This window comes from Vicia villosa, unplaced genomic scaffold (assembly GCF_029867415.1).
Source record: "Vicia villosa cultivar HV-30 ecotype Madison, WI unplaced genomic scaffold, Vvil1.0 ctg.000752F_1_1, whole genome shotgun sequence".
Taxonomy (NCBI): Eukaryota; Viridiplantae; Streptophyta; class Magnoliopsida; order Fabales; family Fabaceae; genus Vicia; species Vicia villosa.
Window position 1 is genome coordinate 145,399 of NW_026705337.1, and position 15,839 is coordinate 161,237.

The following is a 15,839-nucleotide window of genomic DNA, read 5'->3' on the forward strand; positions in this document are numbered from 1 at the left end:
TGTAACGCTAAACCGATCTAACAAATATATCTCTAAATTTAGTTAGCAAAATTTATCCAAACAAACTATCACTTCAAAACTAAAATATTAAATTTTGTCACCAAACCAAATATTATTTTACATGAAAATATTTTTGTTAAGTGAGGAAGTGACCTTCAAAGGGTAACTTTTAAAGGCTTAGCAAATTCAGTAAACTTGGTTTCTTCAAGAGCTTTGAAAATATCTTCAACCATAATAATTTGTCTCTTGGAATCCTTTATTGATGTCATTATCCCTGCATGAAGGAAAAACACTATTCACTGTGCCACAACAAGTGGATAGTTTTGGGAAGTTCCTCCACCCTCGCCATTTAATAAATAATTTTTTTCTCGTGACAAATATTTATGAAAAATTTTGTATTTTCTTTATTTTGTATTAATCAATGATAAATATTTTTAACATAATCAGAAAATGTTGAAAATACAATTGAAAATTATAAATATTTTTAATGCATTAGTAGTTGAAATAACACTATATTTAAAATGTCAAAAAATGAATTAGATGTCATAACTTTAAAATAATATAAAAATTATTCGGTCATTAATTTGTTAAAAAAAACTCTTTTAAATATATATTAAACTCAAATTAATATATTATAATTATTACTTTTTATTTTAAAATTATAAAAAATACTAAATTTAATTAAAGAACTAGTGAGAAATATTTTGTATATATATGAAATATATACTTAAAAAACCTTTTGAGTGATTTGTTTTTAGAAATACAATTTGAATAAAACTGAAGTGTAGAAAAAATTGGTAGAATTAGAGTTTTGACTTAATAAATTATGTATAATTTAAAAAATTCAATAAACTTATAATTACCAATATATTATTGATTTTTTTTATAATTAATAATGAAAATATAAACTAACTTATATTGAATATTTTAAATTTAATCTATATTATTTGTCTATTTATCATCATTTTAAGTAAAATATAACTCAAACAATTTAACAATGTTTTATAAAGGTAGACCTTTCTCGGTGCAACACCAGTGACTCTAAATTTTAAGAGGTTCAATTTTTTTCAATTAAAAAATAAATAGATTTTAAATTTAATTTTTCAAAAATACATGTAAAATCATAATTTATTTTTAAGTATTTGTTATTTTATATACATTTTTAAAAAACAGGTATAAAATTATATTTTTTAGAAATTATATGTTTTTTTTTAATTTAACTCTGTTTTATAAATAAGAACAGGGTCTCCGAATTAATTGGGCCGACCCTGTCTAGACTAAACATATTCATATATATATATATATATATATATATATATATATATATATATATATATATATATATATATATATATATATATATATATATATATATATATATATATATATATATATATATATATATATATATATATATATATATATATATTAGTATTAAAAAGTTAAGAAATAAAGTTTAAGTAATACGAAAAAATTGAGTTTCACATCAATGAGTAATTCATAAACATGAAAAAATTAATAACATGTTGTTAGTGAAAGTTAAAAAAAAACTATTATTTAATTACCTAAATATTGGAAACAAATTAAAAGTATGCCACAACAAGAATACTTTCTCTTTACAACAAGAATACTGCCTCCGTTAACTTATAGTCTATAAATATAGTGTCATCACTTTCTCTTTACAATATACTCCTTCTTTCCTCTGTTAACAAAAATACTCTCTCTTTACAATCCACTTCCTCTGTTAACAAAAATTAGAGTTTTCACTTCCTTTGTTGCTATGAAAAAGGTCACATATTTTCATCTTCTTTTCATCTTCTTCATTTGTTTCTTTGTGACAACCAACTCCTTACCTCTTCCATGGTTGAGTCCATTTTCTAAATGGAAAACAACCTTGTACCAACAACCCCCTACGAATCCAGATATCAAAACATTTTATTATGAACAAGTGATAGACCACTTTAATCAAGTACCAAATAGTTATGTAACTTTTAAACAAAGGTACTTTGTTAATTTCAAGTATTGGGGTGGTGCTAACTCTAGCTCCCCAATATTTGCTTATTTTGGTGATGAATTTGAGTTGATGGTGGATCCTGAAGATTTTTTGACAGACAATGCGGGTTCCTTTAAGGCTTTACTTGTGTACATAGAGGTACTAAAGAGAACTTCTTTAATATTCAATCTATAAACTAATTTTTTTTTTTTTTGTTTTTATTCTGTTGATATTTATAATTTTCTTCTCAGCACCGCTTCTATGGAAAATCAATTCCATTTGGATCAATTGAAGAAGCGTATAAGAATACAAGTACAATGGGTTATTTCAACTCAGCTCAGACCCTTGCCGATTATGCAGATGTGCTGTTGTATTTAAAAAACACATTACACGCCCAAGAGTCTCCGGTGATTGTGATGGGAGGTTCATACGGGGGAAGTTAGTTTCGAAAACTCTTTTGCTTTTAATTCTTTCATTCTGTGTAACAAGCATTTTTATAGGAAAAAGGAAAATATATTAATGTAACAAACTATAAATCAGCTTATTATGTGGATTATGCAGTAAGTGGAAATGAACAAATAACTTAGAATTTCTGACTTGTGTAATTAGACTAACTATTGTTAACAAAGTCTTTATAGTGTTGTCTTAGCTAATGCTATGTATTTGTTAATTATGCAGTGCTTGCTGCATGGTTTCGCCTTAAATATCCACATGTGGCCGTCGGTGCCTTGGCGTCATCAGCTCCCATACTCTACTTCGACAATATAATTCCAGAGAATGCATACTTCGATGTTTTTACCAGAGATTTTGAAGTAAATCACTGCACTTTATTTATAATTATTTGATTAGATTTGATTTATCAAAAACAATTGATCAAGATGATTTGGTTTGATGATAAATTAATTAATTGTATGCAGGAAATCAGTGAAACATGCTCAAAGTTTATATTAAATTCTTGGTATGAGATAGACAAAGTTGCCTCTCAGCCAAATGGTCTTTCGATTTTGAGCCAAAAATTCAACACTTGCTAGTAAAATGAACAATTCTTATCTATTTCCTTTTCATTTGTTGTTGTTTAAACTATTATTTAAATGCAAGTTAGTTTTATACATATTTCTACATTTTGCAGTCCATTGGAAAACACAAAAGAGTTGAAAGAATATTTGGAAAACTTTTATAGCATAGCAGTTCATTTAAGCTATCCTCTAGTTGAGACTATATGTAACGTCATTGATGGAGCGGCCTTTGGAACCGATGTTCTCAGTAGAATAAATGGAATTACTTATCTTTTTGAACCAAACGACACATGCAAAGTTAATCTAAATAAATATGCTAAAAATACATTTCCCATTTGGGACAGGGGTTGGAAATGGCAGGTAGCTGCATTTAAATAATTATTGGATGCTTTTTCATATTATTTCATGCACATGTAGCTCATTAATTTAAAAATAATATGATTTATTATATATTCAGACATGCAGTGAAATGGTGATGCCCATTGCCAAAGGAAATTCTTCCATGTTTCAACCTGAACCCTTCAACTTCCACAAATTTGCTAAACAATGTAAGAAAGATTTTGGTGTCATTCCTCGCCCTCACTGGATCACGACGTATTATGGAGGCCGCGTAAGTAGTTATATAACCGTTAGGTGTCAATTCAATAACAAAGAATTAATTCTTCATTTTGATTAATGGCAGAATATCAAATTGGTACTGCAAAAGTTTGGAAGCAACATTATTTTCTCCAATGGATTAAAAGATCCATATAGTAGTGGCGGGTAAATACGTAAAATCTAAATCTAAATTCATTCATCTTAATTATTTTAGGACTAACTTCATGTGGGTTTTATGTACTTCAGGGTTCTGAAGAATTTATCAGATAGTATTATTGCCCTTACAACAGTTAATGGTGGGATGCAATATTATTGTAGTCAAATTATGAGCAACTAATTTTTATCTTAATGTAAATCAATTAATTATATTATAAATGTTGATTTTTCAGGAACTCATGTCATGGATATGTCAGGTGCAAATGAATATGATCCAGATTGGTTGGTTGACCAGCGTAGAAAAGAGGTGAAGATTATCAAAGGATGGCTCAACCAATATTACGTTGAATTGTCAATGTTCCAGATGCAGTGATATAACATGGGCGTGAGTGTTAGAAATATAGCTTGTAATTTGTGACTACTCTTGTTCACTGTTGGCAATGGAAAAATGATTAAATTGCAAATGTCGAATTTCAATTTATGTTCTCTACCCACTTACAATAATTAATTTGTTTGACTAAACATATGGATAAAGTTATGATAAAGTTTGAATCTGCAAGAAAAATTAGTGTTTCATAACATAAGAATTAAATGTGACGCTTATTTTCTCAATTACAGCAACAAGTATCTCATCCCTCTCCCTATCACCAGGTTAATTAGCAACAACAGATTTCGTAATAGCCGTACCCGACATTAGCTTGCTCCCGTGCTTCAAATACAAAAGTGTAACATTAACAAGTCAATAAAACCATGCTTGACAAATAACTAAACGCATGCAGCAAGTGATTGATCATTTGTTTCTACAAAAATTTACAATAAAAATGGAAGTCGGACCATCGGGCATATGTGTAGTCTAAATCACAACCGGCTCATTAAAAACATATGACTTCAAAACCTCCATAGACGTCATTTGCACATAACCAAAAGCCTAGAACAAATCAACATAAGTAACATGGTTTTAAATTGCGGTTGCGGCTGCGGATGCGGTTGCGGTTGCAGTCACTGCGGTTGCGGCTATTGCGGTTGTTGCGATGCGGAATGCGGTCGTTGCGGCGTGAATTCATATTTATGAACATAAAATATGATATTTTATTATTTATTTTCGATTTCACATATCTTCCATTTCCTCTCTAAATTTTCATATATATCTCATTAATAATTCGTCACCCTTTTGAATATAACTAATCCTTTTAAAATATATCTTAAATCTACGATATAATTAAAAAAGAAGGTAGACCAAATAATTTTCGCGAACATTGCATAATCTCTTGCGGCCTGATGCGGCTTGATGCGGCCGATGCGGTGTTATGATGCGGCCGATGCGGTGATATGATGCGGTTTTTTATTGTGATTTGCAATCACACCGCAATTGCGGCCTGATGCGGATGCGGACACTACCGCAACCGCAATATTGCGGCCGCATTAGGTGATGCGGTCCGCAATTTAAAACCATGATAAGTAAAACTAGATACTTGAATATTTCAAATGCAAACTATTAAAAACCCAATTCAACCAAAGAACAACAATACCCCCGATAAATACTTGCAATCATTTCATCAAGCAGTTCATACACAAGCACAAAATTCTTCCTAAAAGAACCTTCATCAAGAACACCGAGGTAATCTTTGATAACTCGTGCGGTTCTTAGCAAAAGTTCCAAACAATAGAAGGCAAAACATAACTCTAGTAGTAGCAACAAACAACAATCCAACAACCTTAACATGGGAGTAGTTCACACCATCTACATTCTATCAAAACAAAATCAAAAACAGTAAAAATAAACCCAGTGCTAGAACTATTTCAACATGATAAATAATTCAACATTATGAAACAAAATACCTACAAAAACAGGTGGAGCTTCACCATCAGTGTCCTCTTTCCAGAACTTGACTTTTCGAAAAAATGTTTCTACACTTCCCTTCTGTACTTCACCACGATCTGCTGTTAAGGGGGTGAAAATTAGCGATGAGTTTTGAAAAATGATGGTGAGAATATGGATTGGAAATGAACAGAGACCGTCATGGATGACGATGTTGTCGCCTCTTTGGGAAAGGACGAAGAACTGAGAAATCATGGTTGTGTTGTTACTGTGTTCTTTCTTTGCAAAAAGGGAATAAAAAATGGAGGCCCCCAAGTTCCCTATCTAATTACTGTTGGATGATTAGAATAAGTCAATTGCAGTGTAATTGGTTTTGAAGTGTTTTTGGAAAACAGCTTATTTGAGAAGCTATTTTGAAAAAGCTGTCAGACTACTCCAAAAAAAAAAAACCAGAAAAATATTTCTGTTTTTAGGCTGTTTTGTTTAGCTTTTGTTTGTTACTTTGTTTAGTGTTAGTAGGCACTATATATACATTTTGTAACATGTTGAATGATTTAATGCCATATGATTTTTTACTCTCTCAGTTAATCTCTATTCTCTCTAAACTTGATCTTTCCCAATTCTCCAATTTCAACAAAATTATCCATCACCTCCATTGATTCACATACAAGGTTTTGTGCTTGTTCCAACATTTGGCATCAAGAGCTTTGGTTACAATAGTATTCCGCTGCAATGTCCGTTTCAAACGACAAGATCCCCACCAATCTTCCCATTCTTGATTCAAAGAACTACAACAAATGGTGCAAACAAATGAAAGTTCTGTTTGGCTACCAAGACGTGCTCGATGTGATTACTACCGGTGTTACCCCTCTTGCTGAAGAGGCTACAGCTGCCCAACAAGCCACTCACAAAGAAGAGAAGAAGAAAGACTACAAGGCTCTCTTCTTGATACATTCTTGCGTCGATGAAGACAACTTCGAAAAGGTTGGTGATTGTGACTCGGCGAAGAAAGCTTGGGATATACTCGAGAAGGCGTATGCGGGAGTTGACAAAGCGAAGGTGGTGAGGTTACAAACTCACAAGAGGCAGTTTGAATTACTTCAAATGGAAGAGAAGGAAACGGTCAACGATTACATAACGCGTGTGACGCGTTTGGTGAATCAAATGAAGGCTTGCGGTGAGTCAGTTTCGGAGGAAAACATTGTGTCGAAGGTGTTGCGTTCTTTAACGGCAAGATTCGACAACATTGTTGTTGCGATTGAAGAATCGAAGGATCTCAAGACCATGACGAAGGATGAACTACAAAGTTCATTGGAGGCTCATGAACAAAGGATGGATGAAAGAGGAAACGATAAGGCAAAAGCGGAAGTGGCTTTACAAGCTCGTTTCAATGAGAAGAATAAGAGATCGAAAGGGAAATGGTCTTCTAGAGATAAGAAGAATTTCCAGAATTTTGGTGAAAAAAATCCACAAAATTCAAGAGGACAGAGAGGAGAAGGAACCTCCAAGGATGGTAGTCAAGGCAACTACAAGCCGCTCGATAAAAGTACCAAGAGATGTTACAATTGTCAAAAGCTTGGACATTTCTCAAGAGATTGTCGTTTCAAGCGCAAGGAGAGTGATGCGGATGAAGCTAAGGTTGCTAGGCAAGAAGTGGATGATGATAACACACTTCTTGTGGTGATTACGGAGGAGAATAATGGCATGGACAGCAGTAGAAAGTTGCTGGATAGCAACTACTGCAGTACCGAAAAAATGCAGAGAACGCATTCGGAGAAAAATGCACTGGTAACGGTTCGAGATGGAGTCCAAGGTAGTGATGAGTGGTACTTGGATTCTGGTTGTTCGACTCATATGACGGGTAGAAAGGATTGGTTCGTGAAGATCAATCAAGCCACGCGAAGTAGAGTGAGATTCGCGGATAACACGACTTTAGTGGCCGATGGTGTCGGTGATGTTTTGATCATGAGAAGGGATGGTGGTCATTCCTTGATCAAAGATGTATTGTATATTCCTGGAATCAAATGTAATCTTTTAAGTATTGGCCAATTGCTTGAAAGAAATTACACGGTTCGCATGGAAAACAAGGTTTTGCGCGTTTTGGACCAAAACGGTGTTTTGATCCTTAAGGCTCCTATGGCTGCCAATAGAACTTTCAAGATTGAGTTGAAAGTTATGGAGCATAGGTGCTTAGCTACTGCTGCAAGTCGTGAGGAATGGTTATGGCACTACCGTCTCGGTCATCTCAACTTTCGTGATCTCGACGCGTTACAAAGACATGGTATGGTGTCCGGGCTGCCAAGGATTAAAATTCCAACTGAACTATGTGAAGAGTGTGTTCACGGGAAGCAACACAAGAGTAATTTCAGCAAGGATGCGGGTCATAGGACCAAACATCACCTTGAGGTGGTGTATTCCGATGTATGCGGACCGATGCAAGTCAACTCCTACGGTGGCAATCGATACTTTGTCACGTTTGTTGATGATTTTAGTAGGAAGTTGTGGATTTACCTCATTAAGAGGAAGGATGAGGTGTTTGAAGTGTTCAAACGGTTTAAGTCAATGGTTGAGCGCCAATGCGGTAAAAGGCTCAAAACTCTCAAAACAGACGGTGGTGGTGAATTCACATCCGGTGAGTTTATGAGCTATTGCAATGATGAGGGGATAATCCGTGAGGTGGTGCCTCCCTACACTCCACAACAAAATCGCATTGCGGAGAGAAAAAATTGGACAATCATGAACATGGTACGAACCATGTTAAAAGGCAAAAATTTACCGAAAGAGCTTTGGGGTGAAGCGGTATCTACAGCTGCCTATTTGTTGAATAGGTGTCCGACAAAGAAGCTGGAAAAGATAACTCCAGAAGAGGTATGGTCCGGATTCAAACCGAGTTTGAGTCACTTGCGTGTTTTCGGTTCGGTTGTGTTTCGACACATTCCGGGACAGCTTAGAAAGAAGCTTGATGATAAGGGTGAGAAGTTGTTACTTGTTGGATATCATCCTACCGGAGGCTACAAATTGTTTGATATTAGTAGCAAGAGGATTGTGGTAAGTCGGGACGTGATTGTGGACGAAATCCGGACGTTTGACAGCAAAATTTCTGCTGTTTCTGTACAGGAAATCGATTTACCAAATGAGGTAATTGATTTCCAGCCTGTGACAGAGCCCCGTGGTGCTGCTGGAAGTCAAAATTCAGGCCCAGAAATCGATTACCTGGGAGGAAATTTGAATTTCCAGCCTACTAATGATCCTGGACAGCAACCATTCGCAACGGAGGATAGTGAAACGAATAGACGACCAACGAGGCAGAGAGGTATGCCTCAAAGACTCCGAGATTGTGAGGTATTCCGTGATAGCGAGATCAATCATGATGATGATCTCATCCATTTCGCTTTAATGGCCGAATCCGAACCGGTGAATACGGAGGAGGCATTAAGCGATCCAAAATGGATGAATGCAATGAAGGAAGAGCTTGAATCAATTGAGAAAAACAATACTTGGATGTTGGTTGACTTACCGAAAGGAAAAAAGGCAATTGGTGTGAAGTGGGTCTTCAAGGTGAAAGCGAATCCGAAAGGTGAAATAATCAAGCATAAAGCTCGATTAGTTGCAAAGGGATTTTTGCAAAAGGAAGGGATAGATTTTGATGAGGTGTTTGCACCGGTAGCAAGGCATGAAACCATCCGGTTAGTTGTTGCGATAGCTAACAACAACAGCTGGCCGTTATATCAAATAGACGTCAAATCGGCATTTTTGAATGGTCCACTTGATGAGGAGGTCTATGTTGGACAGCCACCTGGGTTTTTTATTCAAAATCAAGAGGCAAGGGTCTACAAGTTAAGGAAGGCACTCTATGGTTTGAAACAAGCTCCAAGAGCTTGGAACAAACGCATAGATGGTTTTCTTATAGACATTGGTTTCAAGAAGTGCGTATCCGAACATGGTGTTTATGTGAAGTCGGATGCAAGCGAAGGAGTAATCATACTTTGTCTCTATGTGGACGATTTATTGATTACGGGCAGCTGTGAAAGTTATATTTCAAAGTTCAAAGAAGAGCTTATGAGGGAGTTTGAAATGAGTGATCTTGGCACAATGAAATACTTCTTAGGCATAGAGTTCCAAAAGACAAAGTTGGGGCTGCTCATGCATCAAAAGAGGTATGCAATGGAGATCTTGAAGAGGTGTGATATGGAGCATTGCAATGCTGCCACAACACCAGCCGAGGCACGTTTACAGCTGTCCAATAGTGAAGATGAGCAAGATGTGGATCCTACTCAATACCGGAGATTGATAGGATCATTGCGTTACTTGTGCAATACGCGGCCAGATTTAGCGTTTAGTGTCGGTATTGCAAGTAGGTTCATGGAGAGGCCGAAGGTATCACACTTGGCAGCGGTTAAGAGGATCCTTAGATATGTGAAAGGTACTCTTGGCTGTGGGATTTTATTTCCTGCAAGTGACATGGGCAAAAGTTGCGAATTACTCGGATACACCGACTCCAATTGGTGCGGAGATAAGGACGATCGGAAATCAACGGCCGGTTATGTTTTTATGTTCGGAGGAGCACCAATCTCTTGGTGTTCTAAAAAGGAGCCGGTGGTTGCTCTCTCTTCTTGTGAGGCGGAGTATATCGCAGCTTCGTTATGTGCATGCCAAGCTGTGTGGCTAGTGAACCTGCTGCGTGAGTTGGACAGCAACACGAGAGGAGCTGTTCTGCTGTTGGTGGACAATGTTTCAGCCATCAACCTTGCTAAGAATCCCATAGCACATGGGAGGAGCAAGCATATTGAGATGAGATTCCACTACTTGAGAGATTTAGTAAGTTCTGGACAGTTATGCTTGAGCCACTGCAGAAGTGAAGAACAGGTCGCAGACTTGTTGACGAAAGCGGTTACAAATGATGTTTTCAAGCGACTCGTGGTGAGGTTGGGCATGAAGAACATTGAGCATTTGACTTAAGGTGGTGTGTTGGATGATTATAATAAGTCAATTGCAGTGTAATTGGTTTTGAAGTGTTTTTGGAAAACAGCTTATTTGAGAAGCTATTTTGAAAAAGCTGTCAGACTACTCCAAAAAAAAAAACCAGAAAAATATTTCTGTTTTTAGGCTGTTTTGTTTAGCTTTTGTTTGTTACTTTGTTTAGTGTTAGTAGGCACTATATATACATTTTGTAACATGTTGAATGATTTAATGCCATATGATTTTTTACTCTCTCAGTTAATCTCTATTCTCTCTAAACTTGATCTTTCCCAATTCTCCAATTTCAACAAAATTATCCATCACCTCCATTGATTCACATACAAGGTTTTGTGCTTGTTCCAACAATTACGCTCTATGTCAAAATGGAAAACTGAAATTCGTCTAGGAGAAAGTTCATACATATTTTCACCTCCAACCTATCACAAAATAGTCATACTTGTAAGGAACTAGACAAGGTACAACAACAAGAAGCTTTTTTTGTAGTGAATGAGATTAACTATACGGATCTAACACGAAATTGCTTCAATGAACCTAAAATAATGTGCATTCCTATCTCCATCATTAAACTACTTAATTCTTACCTTGTTCCTTAAAAATTATCCTGTATTTACAATGATTTATCTAACAGAAGTTGAGTTTTTTTCCTATAACCGAAGATAATCATTGTAATGTGCACCACTAATCAAACTTTGTGTCCTGTTAGCTTGACCAGTATCTTGAGTAACTTTTGTTGGGGTTTTCTTGAAAATATACATGTTGAAAAAATCTCACATCGCTTAATTTTGTGAAGGAAGAAGGAGTTAAAGGAAGTGGGAATCCAAGGCAATATATAAGATTCAAGTTATTCGTACAAGATGCACCTTTAATCTTGTATTTGACTTTCTTTATTTTCTTATGCTCTTGTGTCAGAGTGTTGTGAGATGTAGTTAAATATTTGTTTTGGAGTGTGTGGGTGTACTGGGGGCCTGGGGTATTTAAGGGTATATTATGTGGTGTAACAATTTTTACATAGTGTTATTTTATGGTTGTCTGTTGACAACAGTCGTGGTTTTTTCTCCAGTTTTTGGAGTTTCCACGTTTTGTTGTTATTTTGTTCCTCTTTTTTCTCTATGTTTGTTATTTTTACAACAAGTGCAATCAGAGCTTTTGGTTTGATTCGGGGATAGGAGTTCTTAGTATGCTCTGTGGTTGTAGCTTTGTCTGATCTTCCACATCAAAAAAAGAAGAGTGATGTTGTGAAAGAGTTGTTGAGCTGTAGTCATAAGTTCTGCTGTGCATTTTGGTTTAGAGAAAATTGATGGAAGAATTATTTTTTACTTGTAGAAAGTTCAAGTCAAAGATGTGTTGATACAATTAAGATTACATAAGGGGCAAGATTATGTCATTGGTTAAAGAGCTTCCTGCCAACAAGGAAGTTACACCATAAAGTTTCAACATGGTTTTCGAAATGTGAAATTCTTGGAATGGTTTAACTTCCAGTGGAATTTATTCTTCATGATTAAGTATATGATTGTCGGTGATGACAATGAAATTTGATGTATTATTTTCAATCAAGGTGGAGATTGTTGAGATTGGTTGAAAATATACATGTGAATACTCTTTATGGTGTAGTATGATTGTCGGTGAAGACAATGAAAGCATATGTACTATATTCAATCAAGGTGGAGATTGTTGGGGTTTGCTTAAAAATATACATGTAGAAGAAGTCCCACATCGCTTAATTTTATGAAGGAAGAAGGAGTTCAAGGCAATATATAGGATTAAAATTCTTCTAAGTCCCACAACGCTTATTTTAGTGATTGAAGTGGGAATCCAAGGCTATATATAGATTCAAGTTCTTCATTACAAGATGCACCAGTCAAAAGCACTTTAAGCTTGTATTTGACTTTCTTTATTCTCTTATGTTATTGTGTTAGAGTGTTGTGAGATGTAGTTAAATATTTCTTTCGGAGGGTGTGGGTAAACTGGGGGTCTAGGGTATTTGAGGGTATATTATGTGTTGTAACGACATTCATATAGTGTTATTCTTTGGTTGTCTATTGACAACGTCGTGGTTTTTTCACCGGTTTTTGGAGTTTCCACGTTAATATCTTGTGCTGTTATTTTGTTCCTCTTTTTTCTCTATGTTTGTTATTTTCCCAACAACTTTAAGATGAATAATGCATACACTAACACAAAATAGGCCTTTTAACTCGGTTACAAAAATAGGTTTTGCATCGGTTACCCAAACGAGGTAACGAAGGGCGTCATGAATGGTCTTGAGGTCTTATCTAAGTTTTAAAACAACCAACAGGTAAGGTGTAAAGGTCATTAGTTTGATCCTTTTTGTATATCCTTTTTGGAATTCCTAAAATGGAAAAACACATTTTCCCTCGATATTTACTATCAACCGATAAGTATAAGACTATTTCTCCTCGGTTTAGAAACAAAACCCATGAGTATAACACATTTGAGTTTTTTAAATCTAATTTGAATTGCTTAATTCCCTAAACCCTAACTGCACATGTAACAAATCAAAATTGGTTAAAAAAATAATTATATGAACAACAATGTTATATTTGAATAACAACTTACACTAATGAGTGATTTTGAAGCATCTTGTAACTCATCATTCGTCTCACGTTCTTTCATTCTTAAAATATTTTTAATGTTTCATGTTATTTATTCAACACTTCCTTTTTACTAATTCATTTTTGAAAGCATAAAATTTGATGCTTCCATCAATGAATAAATGTGAAAGAAAGTCGACCAAAAACTTGAAGTATTGGAGAGATTTTAACCATAAAAGAGCATTAGATTAACGATGAGTTGGAGAATGCTAGAAAATCATTAATCAATGTAAGATTTGTTTCTAATAAAACATAATTTGTTATATGATTATTTCCAAAATCAATTTAATAGGTTATATGTTCAAAGAGGGGTTAGTGAAACAAATAATCGATATTAGATATAATAAATTCAACTCGACATAACAAGATTGAAGTTGCACAAAGAATCAAAAAAATAAATAAACAGAAACTCAATATCAATAACAATCTAAAACTCAAACTAAATAACAACTAAAATACAACATATACATTTGTCATAATTTTGAATAGTAAAACAACTATACAACAACAACATTAAAATAAACAACAACATTAAAATAAATAGCAACATTAACAACGAGTCACAACAACAAAAATATTAACAACAAGATAAAATTTATAACATAAATTTTTTAAAACAACAACAACAAGATAAAACCTCTAGGATTTCAAATATCTCAACAATAACAATAATATGAGTAATGATGTTAGACGTACCAAATCTATGAAGAAGAAGTGAAAGAAAATGATTTGGATTTCTGAAGAATAAACGAGAGTCCTAAACACATATCATCTTTGTATTGATGATAATATTTTTTTAGGAGTTTCGTTGTTTATTAGGGCTCTCTTGTGGGTTTTTTTGTTAATGGCTCTTCGTTAGGGTTATGTTTGTGTTGCTTAGAAAAGTGAAATTGAATGCTATATATATATATATATATATATATATATATATATATATATATATATATATATATATATATATATATATATATATATGAAAAAAACTGAGATGAAAAGTGGCGTATATTCATATTAAAATAAATAATGTTTACAATGAACTAATTTATCCCCCCAGTTTTAAGAAAAATCGACAAAATAAAAATAAAATATTCAAAAAGGCACTACTTTAATGAAATAAAAATTTAATCTGAAATTGTTGAGATTCGAAACATGTATACTTAATTAGATCACCCCTCGATTTTCATATTAATCTAACAGAATAAATTTTTATAAATATTTTTTAAAATAAACATAGCACATTAAAAAAGTATACCTCAATTTTTTGTTATGTGAAATGAAATCTTTGTCATAAAAACTAATATTTCTAGTAGTGATACTACCTCTTTGTTCTCTTTGTATACGAAAATTCCTTTGCTTGCGTGGACATTACACAATGAGCTATTTTCAACAAGGAATAATTTACTCGTGTGGACTTTTATTCGCGTATCATTATCTATTCTTTTTAGCCGTATTTTCATGGATGAAGCTAGTAGGATCTTAACGTGCACCAAAGTATGGAGGATGGTCTGATCTATCATTAGAAGCAAACAACTTTAGTGTACTGGGTATTGAAACGTTTTATTGAAAATGACTAATAATTGTTTCTCAGTGGCCACTACCATAGACTAGGTAAGGTTGGTATGGATAGGTTTTCTCAAACAAGAAAAAGAAAGGAAACATAATAAAAGCAATATGAATAATAAAGAACATTGATGTCTTTAAAGATGTAAAGCAAAATAATACTCCTAGTAGTCTAGTTAATTACTGATTACATAAAGCAGATAAATTGTTATTTTATCTTCAATCTATTCGCACTTTAATTATTTTTATTTTAATAAAACTTTTCATTAGCTAAGGCATGTGAGTAATCTTTTATTACTATTATTACTATTATTTGATGAAAATTTCTTTATCAACCCCATGTCTTCTTGGTCACCTCTGGTGAAAAACCCAAACTACCCCTAACTTCGGAAATGCATTTCCGAAATGCAAGAAAAAGGTGTTTTCGGAGATGCATCTCCGAAAGCGCCTTTTTTTTTTGAAAAAATTGCCTTATTTCGGAAGTTCATTTCCGAAAACAGCATTTCGGAAGTTCATTTCCGAAATACTGCGCGTTTTGCAGATTAAGCAAAACAACCCCCTCCCCCTAATCATTTACCCTAATCATTTACCCAAACTCAAACTCTCTGCAAAAATTCTGCAAAAGCAAGTGTGAAGTAGCCAAACTCTTCTTCCAAACTCAACCAAACTCATCATCAAACACTAATTGGTAAGTTTCTCATTGTTTTTTCAAGTTTTAGATCCATTTGAATAAACTCTATTAGGGTGTTTAGAAACTGAAAAAATCACATTAAGATAGGTTATTACTGATATTAGGATGTTTAGTAGGCATAAAAATAGTTTTGGTTTAGGTTTTTGGGGTCTGCCATTGGAGGTTGCAGAGAAGTTCTGCGCAGGGGTGTTTCGGAAGTTCATTTCCGAAAACACCTTCATCCCAGTTTTCGGAAATGAACTTCCGAACTGTATCAGAAGTGCATTTTTTTTGTTTTTTCATTTGTCTCGCATATTAATCGATTTCGATTGTTTACAGGACATATCAGGCAACCAACCATCACGCATCAGACAGGGTAGGGAGACCCAGACTACGTCGGCTAGACGCGAGCGGGCGGCGGCGCAGCTGGCGTCGACAT

General features: G+C 34.3%; 1 protein-coding gene and 1 long non-coding RNA gene across 3 annotated transcripts; one reads left to right on the forward strand and one right to left on the reverse strand.

The window, feature by feature from the left end:
• Positions 1–1,700: 1,700 nt before the first annotated feature.
• LOC131630933 (uncharacterized) lies at positions 1,701–4,239 on the forward strand. The gene is made up of 9 exons (XM_058901678.1): positions 1,701–2,152; positions 2,245–2,431; positions 2,672–2,805; positions 2,911–3,023; positions 3,123–3,369; positions 3,467–3,619; positions 3,692–3,771; positions 3,853–3,902; positions 3,996–4,239. Exons 1-9 carry the CDS (start codon positions 1,781–1,783, stop codon positions 4,133–4,135), a joined length of 1,476 nt encoding a protein of 491 aa, XP_058757661.1. The 5' UTR covers positions 1,701–1,780; the 3' UTR covers positions 4,136–4,239.
• Positions 4,240–4,256: 17 nt separating this feature from the next.
• On the reverse strand, positions 4,257–5,913 carry LOC131630934 (uncharacterized). 2 transcript variants are annotated; one of them, XR_009292555.1, is made up of 3 exons: positions 5,779–5,913; positions 5,606–5,700; positions 4,257–4,471 (listed from the first exon to the last, which is right to left on the reverse strand). It is a non-coding gene; the product is annotated as an uncharacterized LOC131630934 (long non-coding RNA). The 2 variants fall into 2 exon arrangements; XR_009292556.1 differs by having other exon boundaries at positions 5,602–5,700.
• Positions 5,914–15,839: the final 9,926 nt, after the last annotated feature.